Source organism: Diplotaxodon limnothrissa, linkage group LG8 (genome assembly GCF_057381915.1).
Source record: "Diplotaxodon limnothrissa isolate DT_005_m linkage group LG8, D_limnothrissa_male_GT1.1, whole genome shotgun sequence".
Lineage (NCBI taxonomy): Eukaryota > Metazoa > Chordata > Actinopteri > Cichliformes > Cichlidae > Diplotaxodon > Diplotaxodon limnothrissa.
In genome coordinates this window covers 26446801-26469362 of record NC_140603.1, presented here as the reverse complement: position 1 = coordinate 26469362, position 22562 = coordinate 26446801, and the positions used below count along the sequence as shown (strand labels likewise).

Here is a 22562-nt window from a genome sequence, read left to right as displayed (position 1 = left end):
CAAAATAATTTTTCATTAAACTAATATTCAGCTCATTATAAAACACAGTTCCTCATTTAGTAACTTTCGCATTTTCTTTATTCTCCACCAGGTTACAGAATCTGCTCTAGCTCTAATCTTCTACTGAGTAGGGCTTTTCTGAAAAAACTAAACAAAACAAAAACAAACAACTTTCCAATTCAGTTCAATTCAATTTCATTTATATGGCATCAAATTGCAACCACAGTTGCCTCAAGGCACTTTATATTGTAAGGTAAAGACCCTACAATAATACAAAGAAAACAGAAAAACCCAACAATCATATGACCCTGCTAACAGAAAGCGCTTAGACGACAGTGCGAAGGAAAACCTCCCTTTAAACAGGAAGAAACCTCCAGCAGAACCAGGCTCACGGAGGGGAGGCCATCTTCCATGACCGGTTGGGGTGATTGGAGGAAGACGGGTAAAAAGACACAGGGTGGAAGAAAGCCAGGGATTAACAATAACTAATAATTAATGTGACTGAAGGGACACAGCTTGCAGGGCATGATTAGCACTATAAGAAGGCCAAAACAAGCCAGAGTCTTACATATTCTTTCTAGAAGAAATCGCTTTCCTTCAGTGTGCCTGGTTTATGATTTGCATGTTGATGCTTCTATTCTGTGGACCAATCAAAGTACTTGTTGTATACATTGCTGTGTTAGGTAGTCAGATTTCGGGGGGGGGATAAAATACAATATCTCAAGTTGACAAGTCACCTCGGTTATGGCAGAGCAGTGGAATATGGTCTGAGTCTGGTAGCAACCAATCATCCTAGAAGCAACCCTGGCAGGGACCAATAAGGAGAAGTGTAATATTACTAAAACCTCACAGCATGAGCATAAAATGACTACATCAAAAATAAGGGGACTGAGTTGTGCAATTTCTATAATTTTCCAAGAGTGATGGGAACTTTTTATAGAGGAGTCAGCAGTGGCTAAACTTCTCCCTCATGTTCAAATATTTACACAACTTCTTCAGCCAGTTTTTAACACCCTTACAAGCTGCCACATATTACAACACTAAAGGCTACAGAGAATATAGGAATTGTTTATTCAAGGTGTTATTCTTTCTGTTTTATCAACCAGTCAGACATGTGCTTTTCTGGAAGATGCTTGAAAAAACTAAATTAAGCATCACATAAAAAAAGGTCAATGAACAACTGTAAAGTAAAAGAGCCTCATTTACAGAAGAGAAGGAATCCTTCTCTCTCACACACACAAATAGACACAACTATTGAGAAAGAGCAGACACACAAACACAAGCCACAAAGAGAAACTTTCCATCCTCCCCTGATTTACAATTCGTCTTTGTCTCGAGACTCGGCGCTCTCACACAATACCGATGGCAGAGAAAAGGACATGGTTCCACGCCTAAAATGGTCTCATCGCCAAGACCAGCGAGCGGCACAGGGACAAGAGCAGAGCTGGATCCTGACCACTCAGCTGCTTTCCCCTGGCCCATACTTCAGTTTTTAATGTACATCCAATGACAAATATTATTTCATCATTATTCTTTCATCAAGCTGAAACTCTTCTGGATGGTACGGAGAATTTTGAAGCCTCTAGTAGCATATGAATTTGGATCTTTTAAGTCATGCTGAATAGGTACTATTGGAAATTAGGCTGTTGTGTGTGCCCCCCTGTAAATTATTACCAGCATGACATTCTGTGCTTACACTTGCTGCCCCAAGACCTGCAATAAGATGCATAAGAGCCAGAAAATGGATGGATGTATAGATAAATAAGTGTAAATGTAAAATAAATTCTAATCAGTTCAATCAAATGATTTTTTACATGAATGCTATCCCAAATACTTCCATCCACCTATATTTGTACAAACGATTACATCATACCTCACATCACAATTCCTGGATGGAAATCACTGACATTCAGTGACCAAGCACCCACGTTCTGTTCAGACACATGTGACAGAGGGGCAGCTGTCACATGTTCGCCAATTCAGATACATATAACAGAAGCACTCAGTCTCTGCTGCATAAGACTCTGGTGTCAGTCAGTGCAATGACCCTGCATGCAGTGTCTCTGAGTGAGTGAGTGTTTGAGAAATCTGTCTGTTAGTATTTACTGCTACTACACTGGTATGCATTCATTCATTCATTCACCCTTTCTATGTGCAGATGTTCAGACAGTAACCGATCTTTTCTCTGCCACTGCAAACCGATTCTGATGCTGTTAGTTACAAACCGATAATAGTTGTTTGTCTGTTTTATTGTGGGTTGTTTTTTCATCTTTAGCACCATAAAATCAAAACAGAGCAGAGAACTTTTGAAACTCTGCATTTTAAGCATGCACAACATGCTTAAAACACATCTGTTTAAAATGAGAACGCTTTTTCTTTTAATTTTGTCAATGTTTAACATTTAAAGTTCTTTGTGCTTTGGAGTGAACCGAACGGAATAAACCAGGTTAATGTGTATTGCACTTTTATAACCTCGTGTCCGCATTTTATAGGTGCCAGCAGAATACAAGCTTTGTTTGTAATGCTGAATGCTACAGATTAAGACTATGGATGGGAATTGATAAGAATTTAGTGATTTCAATTCCAGTTTTGATATCTTTATTAGTTGATTCCTTATCAGTTCCCTTATCAGATTTCATTAGGTTGTCATTGGCTCTGCTTTGAGAGTCACCACCATCGCAGCATATTAAAGGCATTACATTTGTGCAAATTCATTGCATGCTGTGTGGTCAAATGTTTCTGCACATTGGAGGTATTTCCCTTCTAGTTGTGATCAAATCTAATACTGTCAGGAAGCGCTGTGTGGCAGGCAGGAGATGAGGACTCAAAAGGCAGGACTCAGACACAAGGGATGAACTCAAAACCACAGCTTTAATTGCTGGCACGGGAAAAACGAGTATACGAAGCAAACTAACCTAAACTGGGAAATAACAAACTAAACATACAGGGAGACACAGGGAGATCCACACAGCAAGAGGGACGACGTGACACTGACTCAGAGAAACACAGAGTTTAAATACACTGGGAAGTAACGAGGGGAAGGAGACACAGAAGGAGGGCACAGCTGGGAGAAATCAGAGACAAGGAAGCAAAGCAGGACACATTCACATAAGACCCGGACCTTCAAAGTAAAACAGGAAGTATAACACAGAGACACGAACTTGACACGGTGGAGACAGCAACTAAGAAACACAGAGACATAAACCATAAAGCTGAGGACTCTAAGAACCAAAATACACAGAGGGAAATACTAAGCATGGAACACAAGAAACTAGACACGAGGGAGTAACAAAAGACCAACCATGAGAATATAATTCACAATACAGAGTGACAGAAAACAAGAAACTCAAACACGCAAAGACACAGACATACACAGAACAGAGGAGGCACAGAGAAACATGAAGGGCAAAGGATCAAAACTAGAAACCATAGAATAAATCACACGAGTACAAAATACAAGAATCACAAAGAGCTAAAAACGCTGGGTCAGGAGACCCAGGATCCACTGTCTCATAATTATGATTTAACAATACAAACCTAGAGGCTACACAAATTGTTATCTCTAATAAAGACACACATAAAATCTTTTTCTTATTGTCTACGTATAAACACAAAGCAAAGATGAAAAGCAGCGCACTGTCTGTGCAGATGCTTGCAAAGAGCCAAAGTTCTGTTAGAAGCAAAATGCAGTTTTTTCTGTCCTGGATGGAGTTTGCACTTTACCATCGCACTCTTACAATTTTGTGAAATAAGTGAATAATGTCCATATCCATGCTGTAGAAAATGAAACTTTCTGTTCTGCTATCGATTGTAATAGATTTTTAATTTTAGGCTCCAGGAAGGCCAGTGATTTAATGTACAGTGTTATAACATTAATTTTACTGTATACCAGAACCATGTGACAGTTTTTGTAAAACAGTTTGAAAATGCTGCTGTAAAAATTGTCATACATGATATTGATAGAACAAAAAAGTATTCTTGGAAATCTTGAATGATTGTGATTCATGAGTCACTTTCCAAACAGGGAAAGTTTTCATGATATCAAATTACCCATGCACTTCCTCGGGTAATCTAGAGACAAATCTTTTTTAATGCAATGATCTCTCACAGGATTCTGAATTAGAAAAATAACAGTGAGGACATCAATATAGTTTCTTTCCTTAGAGAAAGATTTGTGTACATCAAAACAAATTAGAACTTTTTTTTAAGAGATGAACTTAAATCAATTTTTCAATAGATCATTTTCATCTACTACAATACCCAAATGTCTCCTGTGAGTAGTTTTCAGCTCTGGTTGGATGCTTTAGTGAATAGAGGAACTAATAATTTGCTTCCCGCTCACAAATTAACTCACTTGTAGACTGAAAAATTGCTTCAGTTTACTGCATTCCCAAGCCAGAAGTCTCAGAATACAAAAATAACAGTATATGAATAACACTCATCAGTACCGCCGTGCCGCGTCTGACTGAAGTTGACAGAAGCCGGGTTACTGGCAAGCATGATGCTGACAGCATACCAGTTTTGAGCTGTTGACGCAGCCTTGCATGTCCATGACAGCAACATCTTTGATCTCATTGCTGGAAATGAGACTGTAGAGAGGCACCAACATGAGCTGCTCCAACTTGCACTTTTCACCCACACGGCCAAAGTTGGGCAGGACTTTGTGGATCAGGATCATACCCGTATCTATTTATTGCATTTAGTCATGCACATGTTACAGTGTTGGTACATAAAATATAGTATATTTACATAGCTTTTTTATTTTTATTTTATTTCCACACACACTTTACATCACCAGAAGCCTCAGTCATTACTATTAATTCTCTTTTCAACAAACCAATCAGACGGGTGCTTTTCTGGAACACCTTTAGAAATAAACACAGAGCTAAGCAGCAGCCGAAAAGGTCAGTGAACAATCAAATATTGTAACCTTCATGAGCGTCACCATGGTGCCTGCTTAGTGTGCAAAAGCAGGTAAGAAGGAAGATTTGTTTAAGCATCTGTTTACATGCAGGAATGATTACATTTTAATCTGTCTCCTAGTGGATGAATAGCACAGGAGTATAATAGTACCTATAGCAAATTTGGGGATTTTTTAACATAATTTTATTTTATCAGGTTGCTGTAAGAGACAACTGCTGCAGTTTATTTGGTTTTGGTGTGCTGAGGGGAAAAAAGATTGGTAATAATAAAGGAAGAGCAAAAGTTTGACTTTTCTTCTTATATGAATATTGAATTTTTTGATTTTTTTTTGTTTACACCTTTTTGCTCTTAATTGGTATTTTTAGGAAAGAGACACAGGTAAGAATAGTGAATTTCAATAATTTTTGTTTCCTCTCCTCATGTTTTGTGTTTTTGGCAAGAACCACTTCAAAATTATTGTGCATTTACTTTCATTTTTCATACAACCCCTCAGTCCCTTCAAAGTTAGGGACAAATGCGGCTTGACAAACCCACCAGGAATTTATACACTGGCATCTTTCCTTCCATCTGTCATTCTGAATGACTACTATTCAGGTTTCACAGTCTCTGGTTTGTTTCTTTGTGGCCTGCTATGTATCTGGCTCAGCTAGTCACAGATTTGCACACAAACACACACATACATAAAAGCAAGCTCAGAATTCATATGTACGCACAAAGATTATCCATTAGTCATTCACATTGAAGTGTAAATAAAACTTGCCGCTAAATCGACATAAATCCATCGATATGTTTGAAGCTTGTGTTTGAAGCAAGTATTTAAACATAACTGCACTGTGGTAACACAAACTACTAATAGATAAACACACACTTATTCAATGACTTGACATTACCTCACCACAACTGAGGTCATGTTTACTTGTTTCATTACAATACCCAGCTCTGAAAGCCAGAGAAAGTGATTCGGTAAGCTCACTCCCTCCCCTGTAGCAAGCTGAGTCAGCTTAAGTTTCTCATTATAATCAGACATACGAAAGGACTCATGCAGAATAAATTGAACAAAAACGAAAATGTGTACAATGACTAAGTTAACCTTTACTGGTCTCATGACCTTTCACTGGTGCTATTAATCATTAATTCCAAGACTGATTATGTGCATGTATGGGGTTTATTTAAAAGAAAAGACAGGAATCATTTTATAAAATTCAGAGTAACATTTTAAAATTTCCTGTTTTTTTGACAACAATACAAAACTAACTTCAATTTATCCTTTCATATACCGAGGTTGAGTCTGTTAATGGTTAGCAGTTTGCTCAGTGAAGAATTTGCGCTTTGCTGTTGATCAATTTCACATGAACGTGGGAACGTTATTGAAAGACTGAAAGACTATTGAAAGCTGTGGTCTTGGGATGAGGATAACTGCCTATTCAGTCAACAGATTAGTCGATTTAGGGAAATTATTTCAGAGGAATTTCGTATATCCTCTGAGATTTCTTAGTTTAGGGGCGTGTTTTTTATCATTTTTGGAGGCACCCAAAGGTGTGTTGGCCTGAGCCAATGTAAAAAGTAACAAGCATCATAATTAAATCATTTTTGGTATGACTTTGTATTATGGTTCTCAATATGTATCACTTAATGGATAAGAAGATGTATATGCAACTTGAATGTTGCATTGCGTATGTATTAATACAGGGGTTTCCAACTCCAGGCGTCAAGTGCTGGTGTCCTGATGGTTTTAGATATCACCCTGGGTCAACACACCTGAATCACATGATTAGTTCATTACCAGGCCTCTGAAGAACTTCAAGAAACGTTGAGGAGGTTATTTAGCCATTTAAATCAGCTGTGATGGATCAAGGACACATCTAAAACCTGCAGGACACCAGATCTCGAAACCTGGAGTTGGACACCCCTGCATTAATACATCTAAAATAAAGTTTTACATGATTGTTACATGGTTGCTTTAAGCTTAAAATATACATTTACTAGCACTTGGATTCCTTCGTAAAAATATTAATATTGTCTCTTTATTAATGTAAAAATAATTTGATGTTAATAAGCTTCTAATAGAGACTAATAATCCTTAATATTAGTGGAGTGGTAAAACATTAATGTGCTTTAATGTCTTACCACTTCACTAATTTTAAGCATTACCTTCTTCTAACTTAGGCTTTCAGAGGACTGCTGAAAATCCGGTCAACAAACTAAATGCCTTTATTAAACAAGGACCTATTCAGATTCACAAAAGAACAGTGATGATGATTTAAGGCTTATTGTTTAAATGAAAAGTCCAGGAACCTCAAACCTCCACAGTGGCATGTGGCTCTTTTGCACATCTCTGTGGCTTTGACAAAAAATATATTAATTTTACAGGTTTATGTCTGAGGAAGTAATTGCTGTATGTAGCCAAAGAAACATTTTACACAAGCTTCTGTCACTTCACTGTTGCTCCAATTTGTTGTCAATATTAACATTAAAATACCAAATAATTTTTATTATTTTAATTCCATCCATCCATTTTCTTGAGATTATTTGGGGTCGGATCACGAGAGCAGCAGCCTAAGCAGAGAAGCCAAGACTGACCTCTTCCTAGCCACCTCCTTTAGCTTCTTCAATCAGATTTTTTTTCCCTCCACAAGCTGCAGGAAATTATAACTACTATTTTTCAAACAGAAATAACTCAAACACAGCAATCAGAAATTTAATCAAGTCTCATTGGTGTCATTGGACTAAAAAATCTAGCATTAGCTGATAAAGCCGATTGTGAGACAGATGACAGTAATATCACTACTGCCAGTCTTTTCATCTCATCAGACCGCCCAGTACACACACAGCTCTGCAGGCTGCAGCTGCAGAGTAATCACCACGTTGTCCATTTGCTATTGAGCAGGACATAGGTGTAGTCGCACATTGTTTGTTCTGCCACAATAAACCTCCTGCCCCTTGGCAACAGGCAGTTATTACTAGCACCACTCACAAAACTGAACAGCCTTCTATTTCCCATCACAATCTGTGGTCCAACATTAATGGACAGATAGGTGGCACCGCAAACAGACAGATGCACAAAGAAATCAATGGAAAGAAGAGAGCTGGTAGAGCTAAAAAAAAAAAAGGCTTTACTATTTCCAGTATTTCACAGAAATGTTGGCAAATATTTGAAAATGTACAAAGGACATGAGTAGAACTCAATAATACATATAATGTAAATAAAAGGCCATGCACATATTTTCAGTAGGAGTTAAGGTCAAATCTCAGTGAATTCCTTTAAAAGGCATTCATGAATATACCACTCCATAATACTATGATCATTTTAAAACATGTAAGATTTTATTCATGTTTTAACTTTGTAAAATCCTGTTTCTGAAAAGGTGTTTGAACCAAGGTTGATTTCTGTTTCTGTCAGCAGGTCAGATTTCATCAGTTTAGATACATTTATTTATTTATTTTAAATAATGGTTTAACTGTTATTAGACGATATCCTTTTGTTATGCCATCCCACAATGTTGACTGTTAGCCTGCATGCCACCAAAGACTGCTCAAACAAGACTGGTCGATAGCCTTCAGGTTACAAGACAACTAGAAGGGTAAGACGGAAAAAAATCCAGAACCAAAATCATCATAGAGCAAGCATCAGGAGAGAGGCTGGTAGATGAGTTAAGATAAATTAGGGAAGTTGTGAAGGCAAAACGAGGTCGAACCCATTATTAGCAAGGTGCAACTAATGCAACTAGATTATTAAAGTCTTTTTATGTTGTTGTTCTTTAACAGTGTTCAAAATGTTACGAAAATCCAGTTTGAGGTCATGCTTTACAACAGTGTCAGCATTTAAATTTGCATATCTCACTTCCTTATAATGAAATATTCAAGTCTGATAAAAGTAGCATCTTTCTAGGGAGCCAGCATAATTTTCTTCGATAACAAAACAATGCAGTCCATTAAGGTTGTGTATGCCATCTGCCAAAATTGACCATAAGCATCAGTATAGTGTTGATACTTTAGTAGTATGTAGCTCCTCAGTGGTCACCTTTCGAATGTGGCACCTTTAGCCCTGAGATGGGAAAGACACCTAACGTGTATATGAAGAGAGACTAAAAGAGTCTCAATCGAGCACACGCAAGTCAAAGTAAAGCTCAGACTCTTGCACTAACAGACATATTTATGATATTTGCAGATCAGTTGTGCCGGGTTAGTAACTATGTCAGTACTGATAAGAGGGACATGTAGAAGCCTGTTAATTACTCTGTCTGATGCAAAACACATTCCTCCCCTGGGTCAGGGTTTGGAACCTCACACAGTCTGAGGCAGAACGTATTTGCAGACACTGTCACCTCAAGTGTGCACTTATGCAACTTCATCAGCAGCTATGTTGTCCTCTACGATCTGACAATGAACCTAATACAGAAAACAATGTTTGGAGTAATTCAGAGATTATGTATAACATAGGTTGTCTAGCAGAGTAGTTTGATGTCTGCTGTTTACAAAACTCTCAGCACTGTCTGCGGCACACGTTGCAAAGCGCAAATTACCATAGAAAGACACTATGTTTGCTCTTCTCTTCAGCTTGTCATCTGTCTGTAATATGTGATGCACCAACAGTGAAATTCTGCAGCAGCAGTGGGGTTTAGAATAACAATGTGGCCTTTTTGCTGTCACGTGACCACTAACCTCCAGACTTGGTTTTAACTTGTCTGCCAATTTGCCCATTTTGTTAATCATGGTGACATTTTAGGGTCAAGTAGATAAGACTCCAGTAGCACAGGTGGTTGTTGACTGCCCCTCAAAAAGCAAGAAAAACTGTTTATTTCCCAGTGGACTGGCAAGTGGTTGACAGATGGGTCTAGCGACCTTGGCAACCACTGGTTGCAAAGAGTCTCAATTTCCAGTTTGTGTGGCAAGTTTTGCCACTGCTCTACAGAACCCATCATTTCACTATCCCAACATACACATTTTCTCGCCCTAACAACATAGTTGTATCGAGCAACTAAAAATAATGTGTGTAAAACCCTTATTTTGAATAAATATCCAATGTTATTTAAATTATTTTTACACCTCAATTACGCATTTTAATGTATATTTGTGCAAAACTTACATTACATAACAGATAAATATTGGCTGCTGCCAATGCCATAGGTCGATGTATCAGTGCATCTCTAGTAATTACAGATAAAGAATATGAGAATATTTTTACACCATAGTCTGCATGAACCACTAAAATGTGCAGTATCGGCGATACTCTACATAAAAATAAAATAATAAAATAATAAAAAACATATACTATATAATATATTTAACATAGTTTTAATTCAGTCCTTATCGTTTCTTGGGGTGAAACACCAAGTGTATAAAGCCATGAAAAAGGTCACGGTATCTGTGCAAACTGCACTTCCCTGAGCTTCACAAGAAAATACTTTGCAAGTCACGTCATATTTTCGAAATAGGGATTAATTTACACTATCGTTTCAAGTAGTAACGGGTTTCCGTTTACCTTTTTTGCAATATTTGCAGCTCCTTTGCATATCTAACATGAAATGTGAGAGGACAGCAGGACAAAAGTGATGACTAAGCATTAGTAATAATTTCATGGAATCGTATCAGCACTGTCAACACAAGGAATGTCCTGCATGTGTTACCGATACGGATTAACTCTTAAACCAGGAGTTTAACCAACTATTTGGATATCAAAGGAATTCTTAGATACGTGATGCAACACCTCGCTTGATTTATGGCTGTTGTTTTTTTCCCCCCACTTTCCTTTTGAGGAAAATAAAACTTTAAATCAACAGTGAAGAAGCTGTGCTTTGTGAGTAAGCAACACGTTCTTTGCATTTGCAAATACAGTCTAAACAAACGGCAACAGGTCCAACAAGGTGCTAAATCCTCCTCCATTGTGCTGTGAATTTGGTTTAAGCAGCGGGGCAACTTAAAAGTTCACTTACCTGATCTTCGTGATCACCTGTAGCGGAAGAAGCCATATTGAAGAAGGTGTGTAGCGCAGCTGATCCGGTTCACAGGTAAGTTTATTTACAACAAAATCACCCTGAATCCAAATAGTCGCTTAAAAAGAGGTGACATTTGCTTACAGATTCACTTTCTCACTAAACGTGCAGCCCCAAGGAGTCTCTAAAGTGGTCAGGGAGCAGGAAGGGGGCGGTGTAAGTTCTTCGGAAACGGTAAAAAGTCCAGGTGCGGCGGTGGAGCGGTATGCAGATGCAGCCTGCAGTTACGCTCAGACGACGCAGGAGTCCCGACACAAGGGGGCAGCATTACCACCATAATCATTTGTAGTATCTTAGCTTGCTGTATTATGTCTGGTAAAATATGGCGCAGGCGATAATATCAGTGAATACACGTTTGGAAAACTCGCATATATATTATTTTAGGACTAATATTCAGTATATGTATTCAGAGATGCCAGAAATTTGGAAATAAATGATTAAGTTAATGTGATTCCCCCCCCGCAGATTTCCTATGTGGCAACTTGAAATCAAATAATGGATGATATTTATCAAATGTATTTGTATAAAACATAGGAAAGCCCATTCAAAGCCCATTGGGTTGTTCAATCATTCTATTTTATTTTATTAGGTGCACATTGTTGTACATTATATTAATAAATTCTGGTGTTTTATGTTTAAAGTGTTCATTATTTTTCAATCAGCCAAATATTTTCTAAAGATCTATGAAGGAAATCACACAGCCACACACACAAAATAAGGAGCTAAATTACAAATAACTAAAGTCAATCTCCCTTTCTTATTGAAAAATAGAAATATGGAGCCAGTGATCAAGTTCTTTCATGGATAGGGGAAAAAAAATAGGTGAATATGATGGGCCATCTTCTAAATTAGTGACCATTTCAAAATTTGTGTTGCTATAATAGAATTTTTCAAATTAATGGTTTTAAAAGGACAAACAAGCAAACTGCTGAAACAATTAAACATATGACTGCATAAAAATATAAAATATATTATAAAAACCTTAAAAGAACCAGACTCTTTGTCTCAACATAACTCCTTATGGGGAAGTTTCTTGCACCAGGAAGAGGAATTAGTGCAAATAAACTCCAGGCTTGAAAAGATAAGAGATCAGTATGATCCAAATTAATGCGATGTTTTTTCAGGAACTGAAACTTTCAGTCAGAATAGATTTGCTGGCATTTCTACCACCAAGGTTTGTAAAAGCACATCAGCACTCCTGACATACCAGTTTTATGTGAGAATTTCATAATGTGTTGAGACCCTGCTCATCAAAAAGTTCACATCATAAGCTAATGCATGGATCAAAGATTTAGACAGAAGGATTAATAGTAGTGTGAATGCAAACATGTAACTGCTGCCAAGTCAAGTCATTAGAATAAAAACAAGTTTTTACATAACGTGTGGAAGCTACATTAATACAGTTTCATCCTGATGGTTCTGCATAGTGTAACAGTTTGCTTAAAGAACAACAAAGAAAACTATTCAAGCTTTTTTGGACCTGCACACCTACATTAGCACTGCAAAGGCTGTTTTGAAAACAATGTGTCAATCACTGATTGAGACGTACGATAAATACCTGCAGACACACGCTGCGCTTTGTTTTCATTCTTTTATATTCGCCTGAGAAAGGATTAGTCTATTATTGCATTTCAGAATAAAATAAAAGCAAATGATTAAATTGACTTTGAACAAAAAGAAAAAAAATATGCAAAGTAAATTCAATAATTCTTTATTTAAACATTGGTGCCCGTTGCCTCAAACCTCTCGACTGATGTTTAACAAAATTCATTTTTCAAGCCTCTCATTCCTTCTGTGTAATTTCCATATTCCTGCAGGTAAATACTTCCTCACAACATAACCTTTTTATATGGAGCAGACCAATAAAGGCATCTTGGGTCACAATTAGGTCAGTGTTTAACATTTGATCACATTAGAAATGTAATATTTCTGCTTTCAGGTTGAAACCCACCTACAACTTGAAAACACCTCTTTGGTGGTAGGTAGAGAGGGGTACATCCTCGCCCTTTGTCCTCAAGAGTAAAGAAACAGTCTGAAGTGAAAAAAAAAAAAATGAAGGAAGACAAGAGGGAGATGGAGGTGAAATTTTTTTTTTTTTTTTTTAAACTAAGTATGAAAGAGGTACAGAATAGAAGGGCGTAGAAGAGGAGGGGGAAAATGAGAGAAGAGAAGGTAGGAGGGAGTCAATGAGGAAGAGAATTGTACACAAAGGAGAGAGTTAAAAGAGTGGAGAGGATGATAGTTTGGGTAGGAGAGTGTGGAAAGTATTACTGGAGCAGGAAAATATACTGGTTTTTAAATACTGAACATCTTAAAACAAATAAAGGGTTCCAAGAGCCTTCTTACTTCTTGTTCTCCCCTTTCTGTGCTAAGCTTTTCTGACAAGCATGTTTACAAGTCAGTCAAAATATACACAAATTCAGATTTTATCTTGGCATAAATCCACAAAGGGGTTCAATAAAAATTAATTGAAATGCAAAAGCACAGCTTCAACTCCTACAAGAAATTAGATCCAAGTTAGCTGTGAACTTAAAGTGTCAGTGTTCTGCCCACCTTACCTTTAAATGCTGAAATCAGTGTGTCTTAGTGCTGAACACTTGAAAGCTGTGATGTATAGACTGGAAATTATTCACTTGATTGCCCTTTAATAGAGCTGTTTTAGCACAAAACTTGTTTGTTCCTGCTATGTTTGAAAGCAACACATGAGGGCGGTGTTGAGCCACAGCAGAAATGTTCATCTGTAATCAAACTTGATATGAAGTCCTGGGGACCACATACAAACAGGCCTCAGAGTCAGGCAGCAGCAGCAGCATCAAATGTATACACTGCTTGTTTTGCTTTTGTTTTCAGTTCACTTTCCATAATGCATCCCTCCCCCCAGTTTATTCTTATTAGATTGTACCAAGTTCACCAAACCCATTTCCTCAACTTAGGTGACCTTTCAACCTTTAACTGGAACTCGATAATTCACTTGAGCTATAACGTAAGTGAATTGGTGCCAACAAAACCGCATCATTTCAGTGCTCTTCAATGTTATTTTAAAAAAAGAAAAAAAAAGAAAGAAAAACAAAAAACCAGGGGAAAAAAACCAAAGCATTAAAACCAATGTTTAAGTCACCATTCTATAAAGTTTGACAGATGATGGAAAATAACTGCTTGTCTTTTGTCTTAAGTTGTTTATTCAGGTTACTGGATTTTAGCATAAAGTTGGTCAATCTGAAACTGGAAGAGGTTTTTGAGCTCAGCCCGCTTTGCTTTAAGGGTGGGGGTTAACAGGCCGTTCTCAATGGTGAATTGCTCAGGATGGAGGTGCGCATCTTTAACCTGCATGAGTTAGTAAAATGGAAAATGTTAGCCATGATAGAAAGCAAATTAATGTTACATTTCTCAAGTTATGGCATATATTGTAAACTAAAGATTAACAGGCTAATAATTATTAAGAAAATTGACATTTTGGGGCACATGACAAGAATTAGCTGATTTTGCACATTTTAACCATTAGAGGGTGATAAAAGCCAGGTTACTGAGAAGTGCAGAAAACCTCCAAAAACGTGTTGATAATGTGGATAACAGCCAACTTCCCAAGACATTACACAGCAGTTTCATTTTTGCAATAAAGGATGAGTCATCACCTGCTCAAAGGACTTGAGTCCTGCTTCTTTTCCTAGTTTGGTCAGGTCTGAAATAATTGCCCTCTTAACTTCCTGCAGACAAAGACAAATAATTTTTTTTTTTCAGCAAGTCATTTCAAGTTTATACGATTGTGTTACAAAACTTGCAAGAGAAAAACATTACAGGGATCTTGCAGAGTTCTTCAATGGAACCATGAAAGCCAAGATTTTTAGCAAAACCTGGCAGGACTTCAGGATCAGGGACCACAACGGCAACCAGGCAAGACTAGAGACAAAGAAGACAGTGTAGTCTAGGTGAATTTTATCCACTGTGTATACATAGCAAAGGTGCCCAAAGATTTACCTGTAGACTGTCTCCATGCACAAACACTTGTGCCACTGGTGCACTGCGTACATACACATTCTCAATCTTCTCTGGTGCGATGTACTCTCCTTGAGCCAGCTTGAAGATGTTCTTCTTCCGGTCAATAATCTTGAGAACTCCATTCTGCCACAAACAAAAACCAGGCCAGATCAGAGAATGGGAGCGTGATTTGAACAGTTGTGTGTCCCTACATCTCATTAAAATAATGGTCCACATCTGGGAAAGCATTGTTCCTGAGCTTCAAGTAAACATTTTTAAATGGAAGTCATGTTGGTTTCTTGGTAAGAGTTCCTTGAAAACCAATAACACTCCAAAAGCTACAGCCTGCAGGAAAAGCAAAAACCCCATTCTGTTCACCAGTACTTCTAAAGTGATGGAGCTTGTATGTTGTTATATTTAATTTTACCAAAAAACAATTTCCCCCTCCCCATATTAAAACAGATCCAACTTTCCCCTTGAATCCCCAGTACTTTCAAGAGCCAGTCATCTCTTGCTGAAGATTTACATTTAGTTGACAGATAAATGAGTTGCTGATGTCTTCACTAAACTTAACATGCAAGAGAACAAGCACCTCAAGGTCAGTCTGATCCTTTTAAATGGCAGAACCTCAAGAAAGCCCCTACATTCTTGTCAGGCAGTGTAACCATCATGTCTTCCAGGGCAAGCAGTGAAAAGAAAAAAACAAATTTAGTAGCTCACTTATAAGAGCCTTTGAGCTCTTAAACTCTGATTCCACCTCATTTTCTACTAAACTTTACTTTGTGTTCTATATGATGGGTACATGGAAGGAAAGCATGTGGTCGTACTTTTAGTCAGACTTAAAAATGGCTGGACTATTTACCGGAAGCCATTTCCCAACGTCTCCAGTATGGAGCCAACCCTCTTCATCCAAGGCCTCTGCAGTCCTCTCTGGATCTTTTAAGTACCCCTTGAACACATTGTTGCCCTTGATACAGACCTGGGAAGAAGAAGAAGAAAAAAGTAATGAAATTACAGGATGAGTAGAACATTTTTTTTTTATTTAACCCATCCATGCATTTATCCACTTTTCCCTTTAAAAAACAAACAACCAGTCAAACCAGAAGTAAACTATTGCCCACCCACCTGTTTTAATTCATGGCGAAAACAGATGCAGAACTATACGGTTAACTATAGGCTACAACTTAGTCTATTTACTTTTGAGACAAGTGATGATGTTTAAAAACTTACTCTTATTTACTCTTTAAGAACATGCTTGGATAAATTACTGAACTTACCTCAGTACTTCAGATTAAACTGCTCTTGCTGCAGGTTTAAATATCCCAAAGCCTCACTGTCTGAATTGCAAAAAGCCTACCTCTCCTTCACCATTTGAAGCAAAGTAGTTCATATCTTCAACATCCACCAACTTCACAAAATTGCAAGGCAACGGCACCCCAACATGACCTATAGGAGGAGCAACAAAAAACAAAACCAAATGTTTAAGATGAAAATAACATTAAACACAAAATGTCAGTGAGAAGTGGGAAGTGATGATAAACTCAGCATGCTTCTGTGCCATGTACCTGCAGTGGCATCACATGGCATGGTGATCGTGCAGCTGGCTGTGCACTCGGTCTGACCATACCCCTCAAAGATCTAAGGGGACCAATAAAACAAGTGAACATTGTAATCACAATCTTAAATCTGTAAGATACCATTGTGGAACCTCCTGTTCTTGGACCTAATTCACTTTTAATGTTGTTATTTTAACAAGATGTGCATGTTTACAGGAAAACAACATGTACCAAAGCCCTTGAAAGTCTACCACCATCTTATAGTAGATTTCAATATCAAGAGACTACCTGAGTCATAGAAATCTGAATACAAACTACACACACACACAGGATTAAAGTGTTTATTACCTGGCAACCCAGAGCAGCTCTGAGAAATTTGAGAACAGAGGGAGATATGGGTGCTGCGCCAGTCACCATGACCCTCACACGCCCCCCTAGAGACTCCTAAAAGAAAGGTTGAGCACATATACTTTTAGTGAATGCATTGCAGCTTTTGAATATTTAAGGGGAAGGTTACATTAACTAGAAGATCAGGGGGTCCTCCCCGTGAATGCAAAGTCCCAAAACGTCTCCATTTCCTCATGAACCGTGTACCCTTTTTGCACAGTCAATTACCCACTGACAATTCAACATGCAGTCAGTGACTTGACCTTGCTAGTGCTGGGTTGGATCCCCTTCTGCTTAATTCTTTTTGCCATACAGTCTAGTCAAGATTATGGTCAATATTGGCATAACTGTCACAGGCTTGCTGCAGATTCAGTCGCACATCCATGATATCCTCTTCCACATCCCAAAGGTGTATGGATTGGGATCTAATGACTGGAGGATATTTGACATCAGTGAATCCACCGTCATGTTCAGTTTGAGATGATTTGTGCTTTATGACATTGTGTGTTATTCTGCTGGAAAATGTGTACAATGGGGTGGCTGTAGCTCAGGTAGCAGAGCAGGTCAGCCACTAATCTGTGGGCAGGGCAGCTGTGGCTACAAGGTAGCTTGCCATCACCAGTGTGTGTGTGTGTCTGAATGTACTGTAAAGCGCTTTGGGGTCATTTACATCCCAAAGATGGCAGTGTGTGGGGAGGGGGAAAAAAAAAAAGCCCCCAGCATTTCTGCAGTTTCTGAAATACTAAGCAGTCTTGTCTGACACTAAGAATTATGCCACGTTCATAGAATTTTTAAAAACACCTTCCTTCCCTTTAAAGATCATCAGTTTGAACTCTGAACATAAATGCATGGCTGCTGCCATGTGACTGGCTCACCAGATGCTTGACTTAAATTAAGTGCAGCTGTTCAGCTGTACTTAATTAAGTGGCCATGAGTGCACACAATTTACTATGCTGCTTGTGTTTTTATTAGGTGTGTGTCCCTTGAGAACTACAGCTATTCAAACAGAAGCAGTACCTGGACTTTGTTGAAGATGAGCTTGTCCCATACGCTGTTCTTCCTGATGATGCCATCCTTCACCTCTGCATATTTCCTCTCCACTGCAAAGTTCAATAACCATTTCTTGAAAGGTGTAGTGGCTCCGCTCTGAACCTAAGAGTCAAAGAAAATTTGTGCACTTGATATCAATGAAACTGGAGTTGTGTTGTGTTAATTCTTTGTAGTATATTTAAAAGGAATGTGAGCTGTTTAGCTTACACACACATACACCCACCTTGTCATAGATACGGTTGAGAAGTCGAGGCACAACTGGAAAGAGGGTGGGCTGCAGTGTCTTCATGTCATCTGGCAGCAGTCTGATGTCACCCTGGAAGAATCCCACCTTAGCTCCAGCACCAAACATCACCGTCTGCAAAATACAAAATAAAGTTAGCACACCTAAAGAGAACTTTGAAGGATGATCAAGTATGGACCTTACCTGCACGACTCTCTCAAACATGTGTGCCAATGGCAGGAATGAAATTGTGACATCCTGGGTGTTTGGAATCATCGATACCTGCATTTACACAGAAGCTCTGTTAGCACAAATTTTCGCTCATTACACGAGTTTTTTTTCACCCCAACATTTAGAATGGGGAAAGAAAAAAAAAAAAAAAAAAAAAAAAAAAAATCAAAAACCACTCCACTTTTCATGTACCTCAATGGTTTTGAGTACACCTGCAGCATCGGCGACCACGTTCTCATGGGTCAGCATTGCTCCCTTGGGATTTCCTGACAAATGAGTACAATGATTTACCCTTAAAAGCCTAAACATCAAACGTAGTGCTATCCACTTCTCCCAAAATGTTTTCACACCGTTTCCTTCACAACTGCTTTGAATAATAGGCCAGGAAGAACATGTTTTCCTTACATGCTTCCATCATGATACCAAGACACATTTCCTAAAGACAGTTTGACAAAACATTTCTAAGGATTTGATTCATTTTAATGGGCAATTCATTAGGTGCAGGTCCCCCCGAAAAAAAAAACAAAAACAACAACCCCCCCCCCCCCAGCAAACTGCATTTCGTTGCCATGTACCTGTGCATGTGCAATGACAATAAAGTTGAATTCTATTCCAAATAATTATGTGTCAAATATACAGGTTGGCTGCAGGCTAAGGAGATATGTACATTTAAAAAACATTTGTTGCAAATTGTTGATCAGTCAGGATAATAAACACCTCATTTCTTCCTGGTAAAGACATAATATTCATAAAAAGGGGTTAAAAGGTTCCATCTGTCAACATATTTTGCTTCAAACCACAAGTGTTAACTTCGTGTTTGTACTCACGGGGAAGTCCAGTGAGTCACCAAAATTAGTGCAAAATAATTTTATAGCAATCCTTCCAAAGGGTTCCCACCCTCACTGAGACCAAGTTTGCCATCCTTTCCATATTGTGGTTAATTATCACCTTCATCATTGCCACTTTGTCTTGTTATATTAAATTTGGATTTAACTTTCATCAAGTTCAAGTTTCCTAAATGATTTAATTCCTGCAGGAAATGACTTTGATATTCTTAAGTAAAACCATTACCTGTTGTGCCGCTGGTGAAACAAACAATGCTGAGGTCCTTTGGCTTTGGTGGCTGTTGGAACATGAAATCAGTTCATCAGAACAGTGTGCAGTGTTTTTAAGACTCAAATGAATTTCATTACATGGCTGTATCAGAAACTTACGATTGGCTTTTGAGGATTACTTTTCCCCAGTGCCTGGAGAATAAAAACAAAGCATGTTTTCAATAATGCTGAATGTCTTCTAGCAGTTTTAGTACAGATCTTAAATGTTAGTTCCCAAGCGAGGAGAAAACAAAAGCAATGACTCATCTGTAACCACTATTTGTGCTCAGCGTGCATTACCTCCATTTCCTCCAAGGATGCAATGTTCACACCACACTTTGCTCCTCGCTCGACCAACTCGGAGTTGAAAGAGTCCATAATGATGATGGTTTTGAGGACTGGAGTCTGGCCTTTCTCCCGATTCTGCAGGAGTGTTTCTGCTTTCTTTTGATTGTCACAAAGCACTGTGGAAAGCTCAGCTGAAACAGAGCAAAACATCAGCTGGACTCTTATTAAATTAGAAGGCTATTGTTCAAATTGAAACCAGTACAATTTGAGACAAATGCCTCAATCTAATGCCACTTATAAATTTTCCAGAGCTAAATCAGAAAATCAAAAGCAAAATATGTTTGAAGGAGCACATTGGAAAAGAAAAGATTAATGGAAAGTCACAGATCCCTGTAGGGATCAGGGAGATACCGGACTTCCACCCAGCTCTAATTAGCAGAATTGGATTCAAAGAGAAACTCAATTACCTCGGTCGATAATAAACACAAGAGCCTCCGGACCCAGCGTGTCGTACAGGGGAACAACTACCATTGAATAGGTGTAACATGCCAGTTCACCAATAACCCACTGCAAGTGACCAATGAAACAGTAAGACATTTGCAGCATGTTGATCACATTGAAAAGACAATAAATAAATAAATAAATAAATCTAAACTTCACTGACCTCAGGTCTGTTCTGGGCAAAGATACCAACAAAGGTGTTAGAGTTTGGCTTCAAACCCCTATGAATAAGCCCAGATCCCAGGTGCTCTGCTCTGTCAGTCACCTTTTGGAGAGAGAGAGAGAGGGGGGGGGGGGGGGGGGAGGGGGTGAGTATGAACTGAAATTCACAGCTGGTGTTAATGTTTTCCCCCAGATGCTGATCCTTTTACCTGTTGGTACTTCAGCCACTGGTATGGTCTTCCTGGTTTTCTGTAGCCTAAACATGGTCCATTACCTGGAACAACAAGAGACTTAACGTGAGCTTCACAACACTGTCAAGGTGCTTAAAGGAATGCAATCAATATGAGAGTTAACTAGTTTATGCATATACTCAAGTTTTTCCATTTCTCAGCTGGGAGAAGCAGCATCTAGTTTCTGAGTTTTCCCTTTAGAAGCATTTTCCTGCCTGGAAAAACTGTCTTGTTAAACAGAGCATAAATGCTTTATGCTACATATTTTATGCCGTGTTCAGCACAAGAGTTATCCCACTTATGAGCCCGACTAGTAATTTGGTTTATTGTGATTTCTTCTTTAGCAAGGCCTCGCTCTACGTCACTCTTGCGCAATTAAGACGCCTGTCAGCGTTGAGAAGAGGGCGTGGCCAAAAGCATAGGGCTGCCGACCCCTTTTATTCCAGTGAACTTCACATGAACGCTTAAATTTACATGCACCTTTTACATACCTTTTTGTTTTTAGGTACCAATTTTTGACTTTTATTTTATTTATTTTATTTATTTATAGTTGTACACATTTTAAACAGTTATGCCTATTAATGTTTATAAAGGGTATCGGTGTTTGAAATTAACATGTTTGGATTTATACAGTTGAAGTATGAACAGCAAAGCCTATACAACTGTTTGTTACATTTATTCCTTATAAATGGCACATTTTCACCATCCACACACATCACTACATCACACATACTCTGCATATTCATTACTACCAGAAGAGTGTTTAGCTTAAACCTGCAGCATACATATGGAAGTTAAGTCAGATCGAGGTTTGATCTTTTTTATTTTTTTAAAGAACTTTGAGTTCTTTTTGGATTTGGACTAAGACCACACCCACAAAAGGGTCACACCCAAGTGGAATTACTGTTCCTATCTGAAGAAATTGTACGGAGGAGTTAAATTCAGAATAAACTAACCACCAAGTATAAGGGACAGGTAGATGCCAACTTTAAGACTGGAGAACTTTCTTAGGTCTTCGGTTAATTAAATCATTTTGTATGTTATCAGGTTTTAATCCATATCCAAAATAAGATAACCAGAACCGTGGATAACATGAACTGATAACATTGTAACCTTTGCCATTTCTACCACCCAGCTTTATCAAGGCAGACTGAAAACATGCTCATTAAACCTCAAAAGAAAGCTAGGCAACATTGGGATTTGTTTTGTAAAAGATGCATATAACAAATTCAGTGATATTACCTGAAACCTTCAGACCCCTCTGAAAAACCTCATAGAGTGTCTTTGCATCTTTGCAGTAATATGATATCAGGTTGTTGTTATCCTCCAACAAAGCAGACTTTCTTGCACCATCCTAAGGATTTCAAACAGAGACACTGTGACATTCTGTAGCAGATTATGCACCAATTTAACAGTCATATTTGACAAGATCTGACAGTTTTCTGACTTTTACCTTGATACCCATAGTTTGGCAGCTGAGGTCAGTGGGGGACCGGATGGGACTTGGTCGAGTGTTCAGGTAAAATAGGGTGGCAGCGGCCAAAGCGAACAAGGAGACAATTATAGGGGTTGGGAGTGGGGAGAACAGGAAGTGGAAGATGAAGTCCATGGTGGAGAGTCTGCAGGGATACAGAACAATGTTGTGGATTTATAAAGATTTAGACCTCCAGGTCTTTACTATTTGATCAAATGTAAGTCAAGTTTCTTTAAAAGCTAAGCTAAACTATACATCATTGTGATGCATCTGGGCTCCTTCACACTGCTCTCGATATTGTGCCCATAAATCAAGTTCAAAGTCAACATGAATTGTGCAAGTTATTCTAGTCACTCAAGTTAGAGCCCAACCCATAAAAAGGTCAAGAGAGAATTACAGCCCGTACAGTGTAAAGACAGTAAGTGCTGCAGAATATTTATAAACACCTAAAATGAGAAGAACATAAATCCATGCT

General features: G+C 38.3%; 1 protein-coding gene across 1 annotated transcript; it reads right to left on the bottom strand.

Moving 5' to 3' along the window:
- Window positions 1-14102: 14102 nt before the first annotated feature.
- Window positions 14103-22232, bottom strand: acsl5 (acyl-CoA synthetase long chain family member 5). Its single transcript, XM_085361013.1, has 20 exons — window positions 22067-22232; window positions 21856-21967; window positions 20593-20657; window positions 20385-20486; window positions 20188-20287; window positions 19733-19911; window positions 19553-19585; window positions 19410-19461; window positions 18531-18604; window positions 18312-18389; window positions 18108-18242; window positions 17852-17986; window positions 16796-16891; window positions 16457-16529; window positions 16249-16337; window positions 15754-15870; window positions 14892-15035; window positions 14712-14813; window positions 14549-14620; window positions 14103-14240 (listed from the first exon to the last, which is right to left on the bottom strand). Exons 1-20 carry the CDS (start codon window positions 22220-22222, stop codon window positions 14103-14105), a joined length of 2052 nt encoding a protein of 683 aa, XP_085217139.1. The 5' UTR covers window positions 22223-22232.
- Between the last annotated feature and the right edge of the window lie 330 nt (window positions 22233-22562).

Bases quoted from the DNA above. Each gene is read 5' to 3' on its own strand.
- acsl5 (XM_085361013.1), bottom strand. From the start codon at position 22,222: ATGGACTTCATCTTCCACTTCCTGTTCTCCCCACTCCCAACCCCTATA. The intron at 19,462-19,552 runs GTAAGTTTCTGA...ATGTTCCAACAG, and splicing joins GTAATCCTCAAAAGCCAATC to CCACCAAAGCCAAAGGACCT. The intron at 15,871-16,248 runs GTAGGCTTTTTG...TCTTCTTCCCAG, and splicing joins CTTCAAATGGTGAAGGAGAG to GTCTGTATCAAGGGCAACAA.